At 40.7% G+C, this 19497-nt stretch overlaps 1 protein-coding gene and 1 long non-coding RNA gene across 6 annotated transcripts; one reads left to right on the top strand and one right to left on the bottom strand.

The window, feature by feature from the left end:
- The first annotated feature begins 283 nt into the window (after nt 1-283).
- Nucleotides 284-12992, top strand: LOC124477480 (lysosomal amino acid transporter 1 homolog). 4 transcript variants are annotated; one of them, XR_006957146.1, is made up of 9 exons: nt 284-485; nt 834-1237; nt 1613-1742; nt 3300-3387; nt 7324-7433; nt 9419-9514; nt 9719-9904; nt 10223-10982; nt 11722-12992. XR_006957146.1 is itself a non-coding variant. In XM_047035292.1 (8 exons), the coding sequence occupies exons 2-8, from the start codon at nt 948-950 to the stop codon at nt 10337-10339; spliced, it is 1017 nt and encodes a 338-aa protein (XP_046891248.1). In that variant the 5' UTR covers nt 284-468; nt 834-947; the 3' UTR covers nt 10340-11246. The 4 variants fall into 4 exon arrangements, 2 of the variants coding, with proteins under 2 accessions (XP_046891248.1, XP_046891247.1); XR_006957147.1 differs by lacking the exon at nt 11722-12992 and having other exon boundaries at nt 3300-3670; nt 10223-11253; XM_047035292.1 differs by lacking the exon at nt 11722-12992 and having other exon boundaries at nt 284-468; nt 10223-11246.
- LOC124477482 lies at nt 12593-18071 on the bottom strand. 2 transcript variants are annotated; one of them, XR_006957150.1, is made up of 11 exons: nt 17418-18071; nt 17219-17331; nt 16850-16902; nt 16526-16618; nt 15615-15703; nt 15191-15293; nt 14787-14897; nt 14576-14658; nt 13962-14020; nt 13597-13692; nt 12593-13511 (listed from the first exon to the last, which is right to left on the bottom strand). It is a non-coding gene; the product is annotated as an uncharacterized LOC124477482 (long non-coding RNA). The 2 variants fall into 2 exon arrangements; XR_006957151.1 differs by lacking the exons at nt 15191-15293; nt 15615-15703 and having other exon boundaries at nt 17418-18070.
- Between the last annotated feature and the right edge of the window lie 1426 nt (nt 18072-19497).

Genomic DNA, 19497 nt, shown 5'->3' with positions numbered 1-19497 from the left:
ACCCAGTTTGTGTGGGATTGCGCAATCCTAGAGGAGGCACAGCTAGTCGCAGCCTCCTTCCGCTTCTTTCACCGTATTTGAACTGGAAAACACACAAATTTCGTTCTGAATGTGATCCCTGTATAAAATGTATTTATTTTCTAAAATTATTTCCATATCGCGATAGGCTACATTTTTGCCAAACATGTTAAAACATGTGTAACTGAATTATAACCAACAGATGGTGCTAAAGTTTCACTGTTCGTAAAATAACGGAAGTTAAAACGAGGAAATGTTTGCCATTCCGGAGGATACTGGTGAGATCAGAGCAATGGGCGACAAACAGCTGAGTACCTACAACCGGCAGCGTTGAAATATTTCGTCCATTTGAATGCAAAACAACACGCTCTTAGAAATAACAACACTGCTGCCAGCAAAGATGGAAATCTGTTGCACACTGTCCAAAAGGTCAAGACATCACGGTGCAAGGTAGAGGCAAATGATTTGTAAGTAGTTGGACATCTTTGATCCATAGCCTAATGGGACACTTTTTTATTCACTATGCGTTGTCTATCCCTGTACGTTTTGTGAGATAGACCGCCTATGTGAGAAATAGAAAAATCCGTCGTATCCTATTATAAGGAATAATATCACACATTTTGCTCTGACGTTTACAGTGCCCATCTTCGACATGCTGTAATGTTGTTTTTTCTTAATTACATTTCCTGTTAGTGTAGGGAGTTTAAGCCAAAGTCAAAATGGCTAATGTGTGCTTTTATTTTTCCTTTACGAATTGCATCGTATCAATGCAAATATCAGTTTTAGCTGACGGTAAGTCGGTGTTTCCTTTTCAGTTTCATAAAATGACATCAACCCTGGGAGCCACCGCACTTGTTTGGCAAGCGGTAGGTGTCGGCAAATTCTAAATTGTATTATTCTCCTTGGCCATAACACTACTGTGGGTGTCTATGCGAGCGAACACTTCTACATCATCGCTTCATCCAAGGGGTCGTCTACGGAAGTTAAGTGGCTCAAGGAGGAACAGTTACCTTCGTCCCATGGCTCACACTCGCTTCCAGGGGAAGGGTGCAGACATGGCCGCCGCCAATTTATACTATGTCCAGGGTCGGCCTCTGTGCGTGAACGGAACTCCTTGGATCCTCCATCTACTGGATGAATGCGTACAGAACATGTCGGAATACTGGAGCATAGTTATTGGATTAATATCAATGTTTTGCTTCCTGCTATCCACTGTACCGTGAGTAGGAAATATAATAATTTAATTGTTTGAACTGTGCTTCAATAGTTTTATGACCAGATAATGCTGATGTGAGGTCTATTTTCTGTGCACAATTTGTGCGTGTTAACATCTGAGAATCAATAGGTTGGAGTTGTCAAGACAGTTTGGGCCAGTTTATCAAGTTATGGAGACATCTTTCTTTTCTTGTCTACCTCTGTTATTTACATTTAGTCATTTAGCAGTACATTGACATTTCCCCGAGGCAAGCAGGGTGAAGTGCCTAGCCCAAGGACACAACGTCATTTGGCACGGCCGGGAATTGAACTGGCAACTTACCAGCCCAATTCCCTAACCGCTCAGCCACCTGACTGTTATCCTGCTCCCCCTCCCTAGTCAAGTTTATGAGGCCTATCGTAATGGGAAGGTGGAGGAGGCCATGTCGTTTGGGTTCCTGCTGTTTCTCATCAGCGGAGACCTGAGCAGCCTTATGGGCTGTTACCTGACCAATCAGCTGCCGATACAGGTACTAACAACCACAAACTCTGTCCAAAATACATTATAACTAGTGGTGGGCCGTTATCGACGTTAATGTGCTGCGTTAACGTGAGACTCTTATCGGGCGATAAAAAAAAATATCGCCGTTAATCTATTCTCAAAATTGGGTTGGGAGCTGGGTCTATACTACGCAAGCTATGATGACTTTCACCTTGAAATTTTTGCGCGGATGTATACCTAGCCGAATTGCACTGTAGGGGGCGAGAACGAGTCTTCGAACCTGTGTGTATGCCTTGTGTATGAAATTATCTCATCAAACGTGACGTGCTAACACGGACGCAGCTATGAAGCCGCCTGGTTTGCTTCAGGGAAAATGTATTTTTAAGAAACTTCTCAATGGAAACCTTGACAAGACTAAGGTTGTTTGCACCTTGTGCTATGCGGAATTAGTTTACTGTAGGAGTTCTTCGAGTCTTAAATACCACCTAAAGGCAAAGCATCCCTTAGCTAATGTGGAAGATGCCGGGCCAAGCACTGATGTAGCGCAGGGGAAGAGTTGTCGTCAAACTACGATGTTTGAGTGCAACTGAGGCAAGCCCGTCAGCACAGCTCTATTAGCCAAGCTAACTAATCTAATAAACAGTTAACAAACACAAGTACATCTTATTGAACATATTTATTTTCATCACCAATTATCATAGTAGAACAGCTTTCTCAAGCTGTTTGTTTTGGAAACAGGAGATGAGCCCCTGGTCTAATGCGCCACCTGGCTTGAGAAACCCGTTCTCAAAGACTTACTTTTAGTCATTATTTGGGGAGCACACATATTCTGAATGCCTTCGACGGAATTCAAATGAGCTATTTTAATCTAGATTAATGCCAAGATTATAGTGAAATTAATCTAGATTTAAAAAATAATCTATGACCACCAGTAATTATAACACATTTATTCATTCACATGGGCAACGTTAGGCGTGTAGTCAAATTGATCAAATAGATTGTTTAGCCCTTTTTACTCGCAAGCATGTCACAGAGGGCTTCACATACGCCCATAGAACTGCCACTCAACCAACCTAAACCCTCAAGGAAGACAAGGAAAAACTCCCAACAGGAGAAAAAATGGAAGAAACCTTGGGAGGAGCAATTCAGAGAGGGATTCCCTCCTCCAGAGACGATTGGTGAGAGAGAGGAGCAGAACACAGGCTAAACAGTCATACAGTGTTAATGGGTTGTTCAACTTTACAGATGTAGGACAGGACCGGGTGACTTGCTGTTGGCCGTCATGGAGACTGGTTTCCGGTTGACGTGTAGTGGGAGTAGCAGTGCTTTAAGAAATGATCCATAAAACAGTGTTAGGATTGCTTATCAATATTAAGAGCTTAGAGTTTACAGTATTTGGCAGAGATAAGAATTACATAAAATAAGCTGCACATTCGATTTCTGTTTGTTGCGGGCTTGGCCATTAAAAATTATGTGAAATAACGTAATTTATTCTCCCGTCCTCTCTCTCTTCCCCCCCACCCTCACTTTGTTTTCTCGCTCTCTCTCTCTTTTCCCCCCCTTCTCTCTCCCTTTTTGTTCTCAGATAATCACAGGGGTATTCTACATTTTCACTGACATGAGCCTCATCTCTCAGTTCCTCTATTACAAGATCAAGAACAGTTCCAGCAAAAGTATATCCCCTCATTGGTTTTCTGCTCAATGTCAATTTCATGTCATTGCATGTGTCATGAGTTCCCTGGTGTGCCCAGTTAATTAATATTGTTTAGGGATACACCCAGTGTTGTAGTCAAGACCACCTAAACTGAGACCAAGGCATGACCAAGACCAGAGTGTATCGAGACCGAGACAAGGCCAAGACTTTGAGGGCCCGAGACCATGTCAAGACCAAGACCAAGGGCGAGACCGGGTCAAGACCAGACCACTCAAAACACACAAGCAGTAGGGTTTGACTAGGTAAAGTTAGATTTGATCTGTAAATTTGCATTTGAACTCAAAATAAGCACTCTTATTTTATTTATTTTTCTTGGAAGGGGAGGCGCATTAGTACTCGGTCTCTGCTTTCACATCTCTCTTACTCAAGTGAAGGAGCGCAGTATCGTGGCGTTTAACTTAAATGTATTAAGTCAGGAGAGGTATGCAGGTTACATGACGAAGATAAACAATGCATAAAAATTTGAACATTTAGCCCCAAGAAAATTGCTGGAGTTTCAAAAGGCCGGAAATGTATGTTAGAAAGGACTTGCAGCAAGAGGAAGGCAGAAAAGTACAGAAAAGATGAAAAAATGCAAAACAAAAAAGGGGAAAAATTCTGAACGTTTAGCAGAAAACCAGTTGCTGAAGTCTGGGTTGAACGAATTTGAAGGTAAAAGACAACAATGGAATGACTTGAACTTGCTGGAAAAACTTAGCAACCGTTGGTCATTGGCAACAGACTGGCAACATTTCTAACCTAGAATCTAGGTTTGAGGTTCGAGACGGAGGAGAAACTAATCATGCGTGCCTGCACACCCAGTCCTGTTCAGACACTTATCAAGATGACGTCAAAATAATAATCCATAGTGCAGGGTTGCCGATGTTGTCGTTGTCCCTGGTGAGTTTTTTTATGTAAAATAAGATCATGCTACATCTAACTAGCCGATCATTTCTTGCAAGTGTTTCAAAGTGGTATGTATTAACACCGTAGGCTTGAATAATAACCGAAGGCGTAAAGCTAGAGAGAGGATGCAATGGAAGATTTCCTACATAAGCTAGATCTACTACTTCAAATTGAAAATGAAGATGTTTAGAGTAAAAACAAGTTACTTAACGTCTGTGTTCAATATCTGTTCAATATCGTCAATTAAAATAAAAAAACTTTCCAGTTACGAAGCGTTTGTTCGTAGGATTAACGCCAGCTGCAGCAAACATTTACCCCCGCCCCGGTTTGGCTGTTTGTGACGGTCAGCTATGACAGTCGAGCCTCGATTTTTTTTTTGCAGATTTCTGTGAAACTTGCTAAAATAAAAACGATCTAGCTGATTATGTACACTTCAAGCTCAATGTACATACCTTGTTTGGGCAATTTGGTCGATTGTGAAAAAAAAGTCGAACCGTTTTAGTTATGGGGAGCCATAGCACTAGCTCGATTATGTGAATAACAGAAATGTAGCTAGAATCCACACCTCAAACAAGTTAACCTAGACGCAAAACTGTACGTCCAACCAAAAAAATAAGGATATTTTCCGAGACCCAAGACTCTGCCGAAACCATAGATATAATTTTTGTGTCTGTGCGGTCAGAAATACAACTCTTTTGGCAGTTTCCAAAACGTTCACCCAATTCTGCTTTCATGGTGCGTGTCTGTGCGGTTGCCACTGTGATGGCGCAGCTGTGATTGCTAACGAGCTGGGCAGAGAGAATAACCAACATTTACCTAGCATCCACACCTCAAACAAGTTAACCTAGATGCAAAACTATACGTCCAATCCAAAAAATAAATATATTTTCCGAGACCCAAGACTCTGCCAAAACCAGAGATGTCCTTTTATATGTCAATGCGGTCAGAAATACGACTCTACCGGCAGTTTTAAAATCGTCTTCCTTTCGGCGTTCTCTGACGAATTTTACTCACCTCTCCATTGAAGTTAGTGAGAGAATTTGAAAGGCTGCTCTCGCTTCAAGGCTCATGGCTGAAAATCTGTAAATGTGAGCTCTTTAGTAGTTACATTAGCTGAAAGAGGACACGTTTTCCTACATTTTAAGGTATAACTTGTTTCTATAACTTAAACTATATGAACGTCAGAGGAATTAGTTTGACAATTTAGTTGAATATCAGAAAAAGAACAGCTCATTCATAAAAATCAAGAAGGAGCAAACATTTAAAAGTATTTCAAACTGCCATAATTCAAAATTGGCTGAATATATTTGAAAAAGCTGAATCATTTGGGAATAGCTGAATGTATTGTGAACATTTCAAAGGTTGAATGGTGTCTCTAGCTGAAAGAATGCTGAAGTAGTTAAGTTTGAAAGAGGAGGAAGCTTTTTAATGATTTGAAAGGATTTACCATGGGAGAATAATTTGCACAAAAACCTTAATTCTTTAAAAAGCATAAAACTGAGAAATACCAAAAGTCATAGCCATCATTTCCTGAAGGAGCTGAACGTTTTGATACAAAAATTGTAGGAATCGGTGAAAGTATGCAGGACTAGATAAGGGCCAAAAAACGGCGGAAGAACTGAGAAGTTGAAAAACAATTGTGAAAATGCTGAACAGCATAATATATTTAAGAGATTTATGAGAGCCGAACGCAAAGCACACCCAATAATATGTATGTGAGATAACATTGGTTTGTGCTCGCCAAAGGCAAGCACACCCCAACTAACGCCCTGAAACATACAGTATGTTACACAGCTAATACTCGCCAAATCTCTTTGTGTAAAGGGACAAGAGATTTATGAAGAGTTTTGGAGAGAGACAGATTGCCATGGTTAGGTAGATAGCTTTGCTTTCTATATGCCGGTAAACATTTTACATAGGCCAAGTCCCAGCCGTCTCAGTGACCGTCTCTTTGCAGAATACGGCTGTGGGTTTTCTTTTGGACGATATTGTAAACTCTTTGTGGTTCAGGTAACCAAATCGAATTATAGCTGATTTGGCCAACATCTTCAGACATCCACTGTTTCACCTATCTTCCTCATTCACTTTTGGGGTGCAAGGAGGGGTGATGGGTAATTTCAAATTAGAAATGAGTGAAGTTATTGGTTGCATTTGAAGTGTAAAGTTTTACATCCAATAACAGTAATGATATTAACAAATGCATTCATCAATGCACAGGAAATTAAGTGATATTCCCGCAGTTGTAGTAAAAATGCGGTAGATGACGAGACCTTTAAAAAGTGAAAACCGGTCTCGAGTACTAGAACTGGATACACTTACATGGACATTTTGTCTGATACCGATAACCGATATATATGCCAATAAATACAAATCTTGAAATAAATCTTGCTGAGCCTGATCACAAAATAGGCAAACAAATGCAGTGGACAAATTATTTTATTTACAAACCTTAAGGGCAGAAAACAACGAAACTTCAGGGAAACATCTAGATCTTTCTTTTCACAAAATCATTTACTAAATGTAGCCAATATTGAACAGATTTCTTAACTGAAAAGAATAATTGTCCATTCCTATGGGCAACTTTCTTTCATATAAATAAAATCTATTGCCTGACAATTTGTTTTATTATGCATAAATACTGTGAATAAGTCACTGAACAACATTACTAACATAAAGAAACAAAATACCAATCAAAGTATTGAATTTGTGAATCCGAAGATGTTGAACCGACAGAAAAAATCCATAATTAATCAGCTTTAATTAATCAACCTTATTTTCTTATCGGACCGCTAACGATAATTCTAAAAGTGATTTTTTTGGGCTGATACGGTTATGGCTGCCGATATATCATGCATCCCTAATATTGTTTTGGTGTGTATGTGATCGTGCATATGAAAATCTAGTAGAAAAGAGTTCATACAGAACACACTTCTTCTCTTGTTGCTGCTCAACCTACTGGAATGTATTGCACAAGATATCATAGGATGTGTCCATGTGCTCCCTGCACCAGAGCTTCCTTTCTTGAAGTGGCTGTGTTTCCTGTGGTCTGGCTTGGTCACTCTGGTCCTCCTGGGGCTGCCCAAACTCATCCTCAGAAACAGCATCTCATTCGACTCACAGGTACGTGTGTGTACACCATGGACATTTACATTACATTTATTCATTTAGCAGACGCTTTTATCCAAAGCGACTTCCAAGAGAGAGCTTTACAAAATGCAAAGGTCACTGATAATAACAACAAGATAGCCCCAAAGCATTGCGGGTAGCCAAAAACAAGAAGTACACATTGTGAACAACCAAAAAATAAGTGCTAAAGGGAAGAAACCATAAGAGCATGTAGTTAAGCAAGTTACAATTAAACAACATGAATCTCTAAGTGCGAGTGTACCTGTAGGAAAGCAATAAAAAAATAGGATTAACTAAAATAGAATACAACAGTTTAAATCAGCTACCACTAACCAACAAGAGCAACAGTCTAAGCAAGAGTCATTGTGATCCTTGAGGAAACTAGCATTGGGTTCAGCAAACCATTCCTAAGTACCTTTGTACTCCCGGAACAAGTGCGTCTTGAGCCTTCTCTTGAAGGTGGAGAGACAGTCAGTGTCTCTGATGGAGGTGGGGTTGATTCCACCACTGGGGGGCCAGGCAGGAGAAGAGCTTGTGTTGGGACCGGGCGGTCTTGAGCGGTGGGACCACCAGGCGGTTGTCTGAAGAAGACCGTAGGTGGCGGGTGGGGGTGTAAGGCTGCAGGAGAGACTTGATGTAGTCGGGTGCAGTCCCGTTCACTGCTCGGAAGGTCAGTACCAGGGTCTTGAATCTGATGCGGGCCGTTATGGGTAGCCAGTGGAGGGAGATGAGGAGCGGGGTAAAGTGGGAGCATCTGGGTAGATCGTAGACCAGGCGGGCCGCTGCGTTCTGAATCCTCTGAAGAGGGCGGGTTGCGCATGCTGGGAGACCGGCGAGCAGCGAGTTGCATTAGTCCAACTTGGAGAGGACAAGTGCTTGGACAAGCAGCTGGGTGGAGTGCTCAGACAGGTATCTCCTGATCTTCCGGATGTTGTGGAGGGTGAATCTACACGACCGGGAGACCGCAGCAATGTGGGCCATGAGGGAGAGCTTGTCATCCATGGTAACCCCAAGGTTCCTGTCAGAGGATGAGGGGGTCACCGTCGCAGATCCCAGGGTGATTGAGAGGTCGTGGGAGATTGAGGGTTTGGCCGGGATGATGAGAAGTTCTGTTTTGGCGATGTTCAGCTGGAGGTGGTGCTTGGTCATCCAGGCGGAGATGTCTGCGAGGCATGCCTCAATCCTAGCTGAGATCCCCGGATCGGTCGGGGGGAACGACAGGTACAGCTGCGTGTCGTCAGCGTAGCAGTGGTAGGAGAATCCATGGGAGGTGATGATTGGTCCAAGTGAGGTGGTGTACAGAGAGAAGAGGAGGGGTCCAAGGACGGAGACCTGTGGGACACCCGTGGAGAGCTGGCGACGGTCTGACAATTTGCCTCCCCAGGAGACCTGTTAGGATCTTCCCGGAAGGTAGGATGAGATCCACTGGAGTGCAGTGCCAGTGATGCCCATCTCAGAAATTCTGGAGCGCAGGATCTGGTGGTTAACCGTATCAAAGGCTGCAGAAAGGTCCAGCAGAATGATGACGGATGACCTCAAAGCCGCTCTGGCAGACTGGAGGGCAGTGGTGACTGAAAGGAGGGCAGTCTCTGTGGAGTGGCCGGTCTTGAAGCCCGATTGGTTGGGGTCAAGCAGGTTGTTCTGAGAGAAAGTTAGAGAGTTGGTTAGATACAGCACGTTCAATTGTTCAATTGTTTTAGAGAAGAAGGGTAACAGTGATACCGGTCTGTAGTTCTGGAGGACGGCAGGGTTAAGGGAGGGTGAGTAGAGGGGTAACTCTGGCCTGTTTGAAGGCAGAGGGGAAGGTGCCAGAGGTAAGAGAGGAGTTTAGGACATGGAGCAGAAAAGTTATGGACACCCGGGGTTTGAAATAAGTGTTAAAAAGTTAAACTTTGTTTGCTTCAAATTAATTTTGGTAACAAAACTTAACTTTGAGTCAGGTAAGTTTGAGGTTTTCATGTTCTACCTGTGTCCTACAGAGCCCCACTAACAACTTGGAGGTCTATGGCTACACATGTGGATACCTGGCCTCTGTCTTCTACCTTTCCTCACGCTTTCCTCAGCTCCACAAAAATGTGAGTGGTAGTTTCATGCAGTGTGTGCGTGCTAGAGAGAGGATTGGACATGCGTTAGGAATAATTAGCACCATAAAGACCAGCAACATCTCCAGAAAAACATCTCAAGCAGCAAATACCAAGAATTGAGTCCTCCTCTATGATTTCCCCCTCTACCTCTCTCTCTCTTCCACCATTCCTCCCCTTTTCTCTCCCTCTGGCCAGTTTAAGCGGCAGTCCACTGAGGGAACATCCTACCTGCTCTTTGCCCTGGTCATGATGGGAAACGGCACGTACGGGCTCAGTCTGATGGTGGTCCTCCCTGCCCTCCAGGGGTCCAAGCGAGTCTTCATCCTCAAACACCTTCCCTGGCTCATCGGCAGCCTGGGAGTCTTGCTGCTCGACCTCTTGGTATCCTTCATCTCAGACAGGGGGAGGGGTCAAAGGGCATGGTACAGTAGATATTACCGGGTTCTCGGTAGTGATGATGTAGTGCATTCTGCTGTTAGTTGTTATTCTGCTGTTGTCTTAATTTAAGTTGTAGGTGATCCGGTATCTGAACATTATCTCAGAAAACGAATCTGGAAGATGAGCAAAAGTAAGGATTGCTTTATTGATCTGATGATCATCTTCATCTATTGACAATAGTGTGTTATTTTGATACTTCTCTTTCTGTAGGGCTTTTTACTCTGTCACTGTAGTCCGTTATACCCTCAACCCCACTGTCAGATCACCGTCCAGTTCATCAAGTACAGGAAGAACCGTTCCAGCAAGACAGGCCAGCTTTTGAAGTTTTCTGAGGTGGAACCTCTTCTTTCTGAAGAGGAGGAGCTGACCACAGTCTAGAGGGAGATAGTGGTACAACGTTCAGGACACACAGAACATTCCAGCACATACTGACATTTCAGGATGCTCATAAAAAGAAAGAAAAAAGACATATATTGAAACATTTTGATTTTCTCAACACAAGATAACTAACGTAGTATGTACCATTTTTATGTAGTATTCAATAGAAATCAACCATTTACCCTAAATTTGAACATGCAACATTCTATGACATTTTCCTAACTGAACAATATTATGTGCAATTTCATATTTGTGCAATAGACCAACTGTGTCAAGTAATATGCTATAGCAATGGCACTGATGCTAAGCTAATTGTGTTATTCTGCAGCATACTGTAGTAGAGTAATTAGAATGACTGTTACTTAGTGTCTGTGTAGGGAATTGTAAGTCTCTAATGCTCTGTCATCGCTATGTCTACAAGAGTGTGTGTGTGGTCCAGTGTGTGGTGTCCACGGGTCTTCTGATGACATGTCTCATCAAGTGTGCCTTTCAGCAAGAACTACATGTGCTGCAGTGATAGTTGACTAATTTGTATCCTACTTGTAAGTCTACATACTCTTAGGGTGCTGAAATATACCTCAAACAGTGAGTCCTTGTTATGTGTTGCCGCTCGCATACAATATGGCTGATGGAGGCTAGCAAGGTAAGGAACAGCCTTCTTAACATGCCAAGTCTGTCAATGTTTGACTTAACCAACCAGTTGAAATAGAACTTAAAGAACCTGAACAGCTGTCTCTACCTCATCTCAGTTGGTGGTCTTGATTTACCTGGTCCGGTGTGTCGGGAGAGCATGCTTTGTTTAGGTCAAATATAACCTTTTTCTACAATGCACTCCTGGGAGGATGAATGAAGCATGTAAAGTGTCATTGGCCGAGTTTCCCAGATTCGTTAAGAAGCTCATAACGCTAAGAGCGTCCTAAGAACGTCCTAAGAGCGCTCTAGAACGCTCTTAGAACGTTCTCAAGTAGCTCTTAGCGTTAAGAGCTTCTTAACGAATCTGGGAAACCCGGCGATTGTCAGTTTATGTGAACATGAAATAGGACTGAGTATTTATGGGTTTATAGGTTTCTTTTCCCAATCACAGTGATGTGAGTCGACACAAGCCAATCAGAAAGCAATACATGTGTGTTGTAGAAAGAGCAGGAAGGGTCTGAGCTTAGGGAGCATTTAAAACTGTACGTCATTTCTCATGAAAATGTTATTTTCAAAGTTTGGGGGATTATTGGTGCTTTTTTCAAAATGTTTGTAAGAGTCAGAGTCATTGTGACATTTTGACTTGAGTGCTGACACTGTATTTGTTGTTAAAATGTTTATTTTATTTATACCAATAACTAAGACAACATGCTATTATAAAGTAACCTAAACAATATTTTACTCTTTAGGGGAGCATAGAGCATGGACGGCGATGCTGTTCAGAGTGCCGTTCCTGATTAACAGGGACGTCCGTCGCTAGGGGGAGCATAGATCATGGACGGCGATGCTGTTCAGGGTGCTGTCCCTGATTAGCAGGGAAGTCCGTCGCTAAGGGGAGCATATATTATGGACGGGATGCTGTTCAGAGCCGAAGGCTACCATAGCATGTAGCTAGCTACAACAACTTTGGATGACTCAATAACTTGTCACGTTATTTTGTATGAATTGTTTTTAAGTGTAGGCTATATATGTATACCTTTATTTATTATTATTTTTACATACAAAAGTAGGCCAAATCAACAATAAAATCTCATGACAATATAGACTTGAAAAACAATATATTATGGTTAGGGTTTGACTAGATATAGGCTACATATATTTAGATTATTTCGAGAATTGTTAATAAAAACTTGTTTAAAGACTTATGACCCTTTGATATACATTGCCCTTTAGGTCTGTTAAGCCGTCAGTTTAAATTTTTTTATGGGTGGATTTGGAGCCGCCAGTCAGTCGCTCCAATTTTGCGCATGAACCACTAGAGCAGAGACAAATCTTAACGTTGCAATACCATGCTACGCGACAAGTCAAGTTTTGAAAATATACATTTAGTCTTGTAGCACCAGCAAAAGGCGTTTTTAATTATGGACCCGGCGACATATCTTACACAGTAAATTAAGCACTGAGCCAGAAGGTCTACAGTTATAAAAAACTACATAAAATGACATTGTTGTGGACAAAACATCACACTGCTGTAATTATGAAGATGGAGAAATTGTATAGATTATATGATTGAAAATGAACCTCTTAATCACCTTTTTACTTTTATATGCTATATTATTGAAAACCAGATGCAAAGCTGTTGACTGATAAGTATTACCACTAAAACAGAAGTAAGAGGCCAAATGTGGAAGACCAGATAGTTAGAGTTTGAGTGCAACAGAGAGAAGTGTGTGTGTGTAGGTTTCTTCCCGGAAGGACTACAAGACCCAGATAGGGAACTACAAGGCCCAGATATCAGAGGACAGATTTATGTCCTTAAACTCCGTAGAACCTGTGCAGGTGGGCTGCAAGGTTTCACGTGGGCACTGGATGGGAGAAAGTTAGGGAAAGTCCAGGCTATTCAAATTCTGTGACAATGAACCAACCGAGTGTGAAATGCATATATGAATCTGTGACTACATATAATGTACCAATGGTAAAATAAAAAAAATAATGGAGAACAAATATATAAGCAAATGTCCGGAGAACATTTTCAGTCAGACTCCGGGGTCTACTCACGTTTGTTGGAATCAATCCTTTGTGTTAGATTCGAATAAACACTTTGCATCATACTTTGCTGCAGTTTCCGTGCTGTTTTAAACTTTGATAAATGGTAAAGAACTTACACTAATTTTACTCCGACAACATGGCTGTTATGATAGCAAAAACAAAACTTTATAGGCCTTTTTCACATGGACGGACATCCGACAGCAGGGATGGCGAGGGCGTCCGTTTACTCAAGTAAATAAAACTGCATTTGACATTATATGCATGAAAATAGGACCACCGAAACAATAAAAGCATAATAACCTTTACAATAAGATAAAGAAAAAAACTGTGTGTGGTCTTAAATGTTTTTGTTAAATACAAAACCCCACCAACAATCAAACTATGTAGTGTAACAAATAAAAGCAGCCTAAATGGCTTTCCTGCTGTGGATAAACAGTTCAGCCATGTAGCAGCACATCCCTTGATGCCTGAACAGTATTCTTATAATGACCTAAAACAAGAACATTTATATTAAAAGAAAATATTTAGTTATTGGATTTGGTGTTCATTAGCATAAAAATCAATATAACATTTACCTCTGGCATCATGACATCAAAAAGTAGGTCCACAGTCCTGATTTCCGTTGGTTTGCCTCCCACTGCCCTCTCTAGCAGTTTGATTAAGTCATCACCCTGTAATTAAACAGTTATCAATATAACTAAATATATTTGGCTAACAAATTCTATAGAAACATTTATTACAATGACATACGGGCTTCCCAGAAATCTAGAAACTCTGAATCAGGGTCAGTTTCTTGAGCCGCAGGGATGCACCAGCGTTCCGCCACAGGAACATTCTTGGGGACTTTATTGTATCATTCTCCAAGTCAACCAGGATTTCCTATTGGTAAAAGTTTTTAATGTATGTGAAACACACCAAGACTAAACTACAAAAACCATACCTTTACTTCTTCCTCTGTTACAATGCCCAGGACTCTTTTTTTCTTCTATTACCGCACGTCTGTTGATAACAAAACCTATATCATTTTACCAAAATATTGATGTGATACAGTCTACACATTATATGGCCAATTTGCACAACCTTGAAAAGTGCTGGTAGGCATTTACTGAACGTAAAACCTTTCAGTCTCATGAATTAGATGGGACTGGTCTACTATTTTCTACATTTATTAAAGCATTTAGGCGTTTTCAGTGAGAAGAAAAACCTTAGCAAGCAGCAATACTAGTAGTAGCTACATTGCTGTGGGTTCTTGCATCAACATTGAAAAGCTGAATATCTGTAGGTCGGCGGGCTTTAAACCTGCACATTTCAAGTGCAGCCACTCTTTGCAGCTTTCATACTGTATCTACTGGTGTATAGTGACATCAGGGTACAGTATTTTGAAAATATATCAATGCATACATTATACAATCATACCTTACATACTTCATGTATAACTGGATGTTAGTACACTATGAAGTTGTTGTTATTGTAAGCACATCGTAAGCAAATATTATATATATTATATTGGAGTAACAGCAGTTGCTTTCTTTTGTATGTTAATTAATATCATACTGTTGTCCGGATGAGCCTTCCTGTTACACGCATACATGGATGTTACTGGCCATACACTGCCGTTTCCTTTTCGGCTTTTCTACCTGTCAAACGTTTATGAAAATAACACAGAACAATGAAAATAATCCACAACATGCATCATTCTTATATTTGGAAAATGTGTGAAAGTGTGCCTAAATGTTGCGTAATGAAGGAATACACAAATTAATACTTTCACATCTGCCATCATCTCTGTGGCGTGGTAAAGGTGAAGGTGCTGTAATTGGTTGTGTCCCAAACCCTCCTCCTTAACTTGCAAGGACTGCAGTTCAATCTGTGCCATCTGCAGAGAAAAACCAATGATTAGTAAGAACACTAAGAGAGCCTTAGTTTATAGCATAAAAAGACACATAATTGACGTGTAATTACAATTATTAATATCCTGCAGTAATGTTCATGAATGTCTTGCATTCAAATGAAATCAAATCTGGGTGAAATATAGATCTTCACAATGACATTTATTACCATACATATTTTCTCTTAGTATTAAAAAGTTATTTGTTCTTAAACATAACACTTTATTATCTCAACATTTTGGGTTTGTTTTATAACATTTCTTAAGACGGTGTACCCTACCGTCATGCCAAACGCCCCACAGTTATTTCCATAATTTTGCGTCCACTGTGCTGGGTATTTCTGTGTCCATACAGTTATGTCCCACATTTTGGAAAAGGCAAAGCTGTACATTTAACCAAATCAAAATTGTAACTTAATGCACTGATAGACCTGGTAAAATTATTTATTATATTTGTAGTCTCAGTCTCAAAAGGCTTCAAACTCTAAACTTAACACACTTATAGCAGCTTTAATTCTTTTTTTGGCTAAAGAAATGAGTAAATCTGCCAATGATGACTACCTCGTAACTAACACAAGGGTACCATTTCAGGGTTTAAAAGATGAAAGTATGCTTCTAAACATGAAACCACTGAAATGACAAAGTTGTCATGTTAAGCTTCACTCTGTGATCAACCACAACAAGATATATAACATATTAAAGCACCTTAACAACTCCATGTCATTTTAAGGGATTGTTTTGTACAAGCCCAGAGAGTTGTACACTCGTATTTGTTTATATGGTCCATCGAAAACCTGTGTAAAACACAAGACAATGTAAATGCTTGGAATTTTAAGGCATAATTTGGATGCTGATGGCTGTTTGTTTTCCTTTCCCTAGACCAGTCATTTATTGTTGTTAATTCCTCGCTACAGGTACTACAAATTGTTTGTTACAACAAAATGCAATGAGATTTGATAGAAACATTTAGAAAATTTAGCAATTAGTTTTCATTGGCAACAGTTGTTCACTGTGTGGATCTGTCATTGTCATGCAGAAATATTGTGGTTATTGGTATGACTTCAGTTACTCTAGTTGCATTGAATTCTCAAACTTAACTTGATAATGCATATGCAGAAACTATGATTCCTAAAGATCAATTCCAAAGGCTTTTGATAAAGCTGTATTACAGGAGATAGAGCATTCTCTATTGCTGCTCCAAGACTTTGGAATAGTCTTCCTCTGGACATTAGAACAGCACCTTCCTTGTCTGTTTTTAAAGTGAGGTTAAATACCTTTTTATTTGATGTGTCCTATAGGGATGAGTGTCTGTTGTCATGTTGATTTTAGCAATCTGTATAGCACATTGGTCAACGAAAGTTGTGTTTAGTTGTTAACTCCTTATTCTTTCCATATTGTGTCTCGCAAATGCTATTGGCCGGGTTTCCCAGATTCGTTAAGAAGCTCTTAACGCTAAGATCTTCTTAAGAACGTTCTAAGAGCGTTCGAGAGCGCCCTTAGAACGTTCTTAAGACGCTCTTAGCGTTAAGAGGTACTTAACGAATCTGGGAAACCCGGCCATTATCTGAACACTATGATTAGCTGATTTAGTTGAAAATGTAGGACATGTATTTTACCTGTATGCAGGACAGGCGCCTGTCCCCAACTGTTTGATGAGCTCTCCAATCCCGCCACCAGTAAGGGAACATGAAGGATGGGATTACCGTGACCTGGTCATAAATTGGATATCAATGTAGAAATGGACCGCATATTTGTCTTTCAGTAAAATTTGACAACAAAGTCACGAACGTTGTGGACATTTTCAGCAAGTTGTGAAATTCTGGTGTTGAACCCCTTTAGACAAAAAAATCACATTAAATTGAGCAATATCACACCGCTGTCCGAAATTAAATGTGTTATTTCCTGGGCCTCAAAAACTAGTATGTAACAGTTTTACTTACATCATCATTTAACCACGGTGAGGGGGAAGTTGATGTGTCTGAAACCAAAAGGTCTGGTGGGCAGATTTTTTAAGGTCACTGACAGTGGCATGGTTGTTGCCTACCGTAAGTAGGACTGTGGTCATTTTGTTCAGCATAAATATGTGTCAGTTTTGCCTGAAAAACTATGTATATGGGGTACAGGATTTGCATGATCAAAAATAATGATATATGCAGCATGTTATTTCTTTGTATCACATGTAACGTCCCATTTGCTTTAGTGTACCGTGCAATATGTAGTTAGCAGTCAGTAAAAAGTACATAAATGTGTACAATATAATCTGTGTTGACTTAGTAATACATTGGCATTAAGCCATAACAAAAACCAACCTTAGGTTTATCCGGAAACAAAGACGCTGAAAAACAAACTTGACTGTCAGCCGATGTCGTTTCACCTCCACTTGTTGGCATAGCCATCTCCACTTTCTCTACCTTTACTGGGACTATAAAAAATAGGATGAAAATCTGTTACTACACACATTGTAAGTACACACAATAATATACAAACTATTTGAAAAATTGCTCATACCCGATCCTGATAGCCAGAGTCGCCCACTGTAGGATCTCTAGTGGATCCTCTGTCATCCTTTTTATTGCCTCCCCATAAGTGGTATTCACTTTCTGGTTGTGCAGGTGAAATATGAGCCCAGTGAAAACATGAAATGGCTGTCCCTCATGGAGCAGAGGAAGTAGCTGCTTGATGACAGCTCTCTATATATTTGCTCAGCCACTGATGAGTTTACTGTTGATGCCAACTCAGGAACCAAGTTTAGACTATGCAGTCTATCCTCCTCTCTTTTCAGGTTCTTTTGGTGGAACCTGTCATACAGTGAGTAATGGTGGGAAGAGCCAGTGTGGCATGTCTAAGTGGGCGTTTTCTTCTTGGCCTCCTCTTTTTTTCAACCACAGTAGTTCAACTGTGAGCTCGTTGAGCTTGGCCTTTTCAATGTTCTTTTGTGTGGGTTCACACAGCCTTCTGTTGTTGGTATGGCGAGCCACCCGTCCAGCAATGTCTGATATGTGGACATTAGGTCTGTGTTTGAAACTCAGTAGACGAGTGGTCTCTCGCAGACTCTTGCCACCAGAGTTGAGGAGTAATACACCACTGAGTGAGGGCAAGAAAAGTGCAATACTCCACCTAACAACAACAACAACCAAAAACAGGCATAAGTATTTGTGTTAGTCTTTTGTTCAATGCAGTAAATATAATGGGAGTAAATAAAAACTAACTGACCTCCAGTTTTCATTATCTTGACAAACATCTTTGGATAAATGTCTTTGTAGAGCATAAGCTCTTTCAGTCTATTAATGAGGTCCTCTCTCGTTCCCACAGATGAGACGCCCAATTTTTCACACATAGAACTAAGTTCTGACTTTGCTGCCTGTAAGAAGTTTGTATTACAATATTTCTAATGAATCATCTTCAATCAGTTGCTTTGCATTCAAATTACATTCTATTTACCTTTTTCGTCTCTAAGAGCTCCAGAAGGATGTCCTCATTCACTGTAGCTGAAGTAGTGGTGGGTTTCTCATGGCAGTTTTTCCTTGAAAACCCCATTAAAAGCTCGGTGTCCAATATCAGGTGATATTGGACACCTCGAAGGGCATTATCCCGCTTATACCATAAGCCACCGATTTTTTTTTACAAACATGAATTCATGTTTTCAGGGGTTTTGCAAAATAAATCAAACGTTTTTTAACGTTAGCCAACTCTGATATTTAGTCAGCTGAGCTCATAGAACCAACACCGGCTTTCCCTTGACTGAGCTATTAGCCCGAAAGCTAACATTATGCTAGCAAGATTCAGAGGCAATAACATTGTGTACGGTTGACAAACAGTAAATATAATTTTACAGTATGTTTGACGATAAGATTTGCTAGCTAACAAGCCATGTCACCGTCCCAAAATCAATATCAAGATTTTCACGAACAATATCGGCCATATACTAGTACTAGGCTACAGTATGGCCGCAGCCTGTGGAGCAGCGGTGTGTCCAGACATTTTTGATAGGGGTGGCACCAGGGGTGGCCCACCTCTGACTGGGCATATAGCCAATCATATATTGGGGTGGCCAATCATATTTCAGGGGTGGCCCGTGCCACCCTAGGCCACTCCCTGAACACGCCCCTGCTGTGGAGCAAGTTGAATAGCAAATGGATGTGAGATGACCGCATCAAAGTTGACATTTTCTCCAAACAGTGATTATAATTTGACAGTATGTGTAACAACAAGACTAGCCAACTATCGAGCCATGTCATTGTCCGCAAATAAAATCAAGATTTTTAAGTAAAAACTAATCAGCCATGTGTAGAGTTGGCCGCAGCCTGTCTGAAGTAGATTGACTAGCGAGGTGAATAGCGAATGGGATGTGAGATGGGCGATTACGTGACACTGACACATTACATTCAGAAAATAAACATTTTTCAAATAGGTTAAAATAAATATTGAAGTCACTCATTGTTGTAAATTCAAATTTCCTTGTTAAGTCTTTCAAAATTGTAAATGGAGGCTTTGACTCAGTCACTGTTATGGTTACTTATTTCAGATATTTTGTACAGGCTTCTGTGTAGCCAGCGGAATCATTTAGAACGGTGAAAAGACAGTTGTG

The sequence above is a fragment of the Hypomesus transpacificus genome, chromosome 15 (assembly GCF_021917145.1).
Source record: "Hypomesus transpacificus isolate Combined female chromosome 15, fHypTra1, whole genome shotgun sequence".
Classification (NCBI taxonomy): domain Eukaryota; kingdom Metazoa; phylum Chordata; class Actinopteri; order Osmeriformes; family Osmeridae; genus Hypomesus; species Hypomesus transpacificus.
The sequence above is the reverse complement of the archived record's forward strand: the minus strand, read 5'-3'. Positions and strand labels throughout refer to the sequence as shown.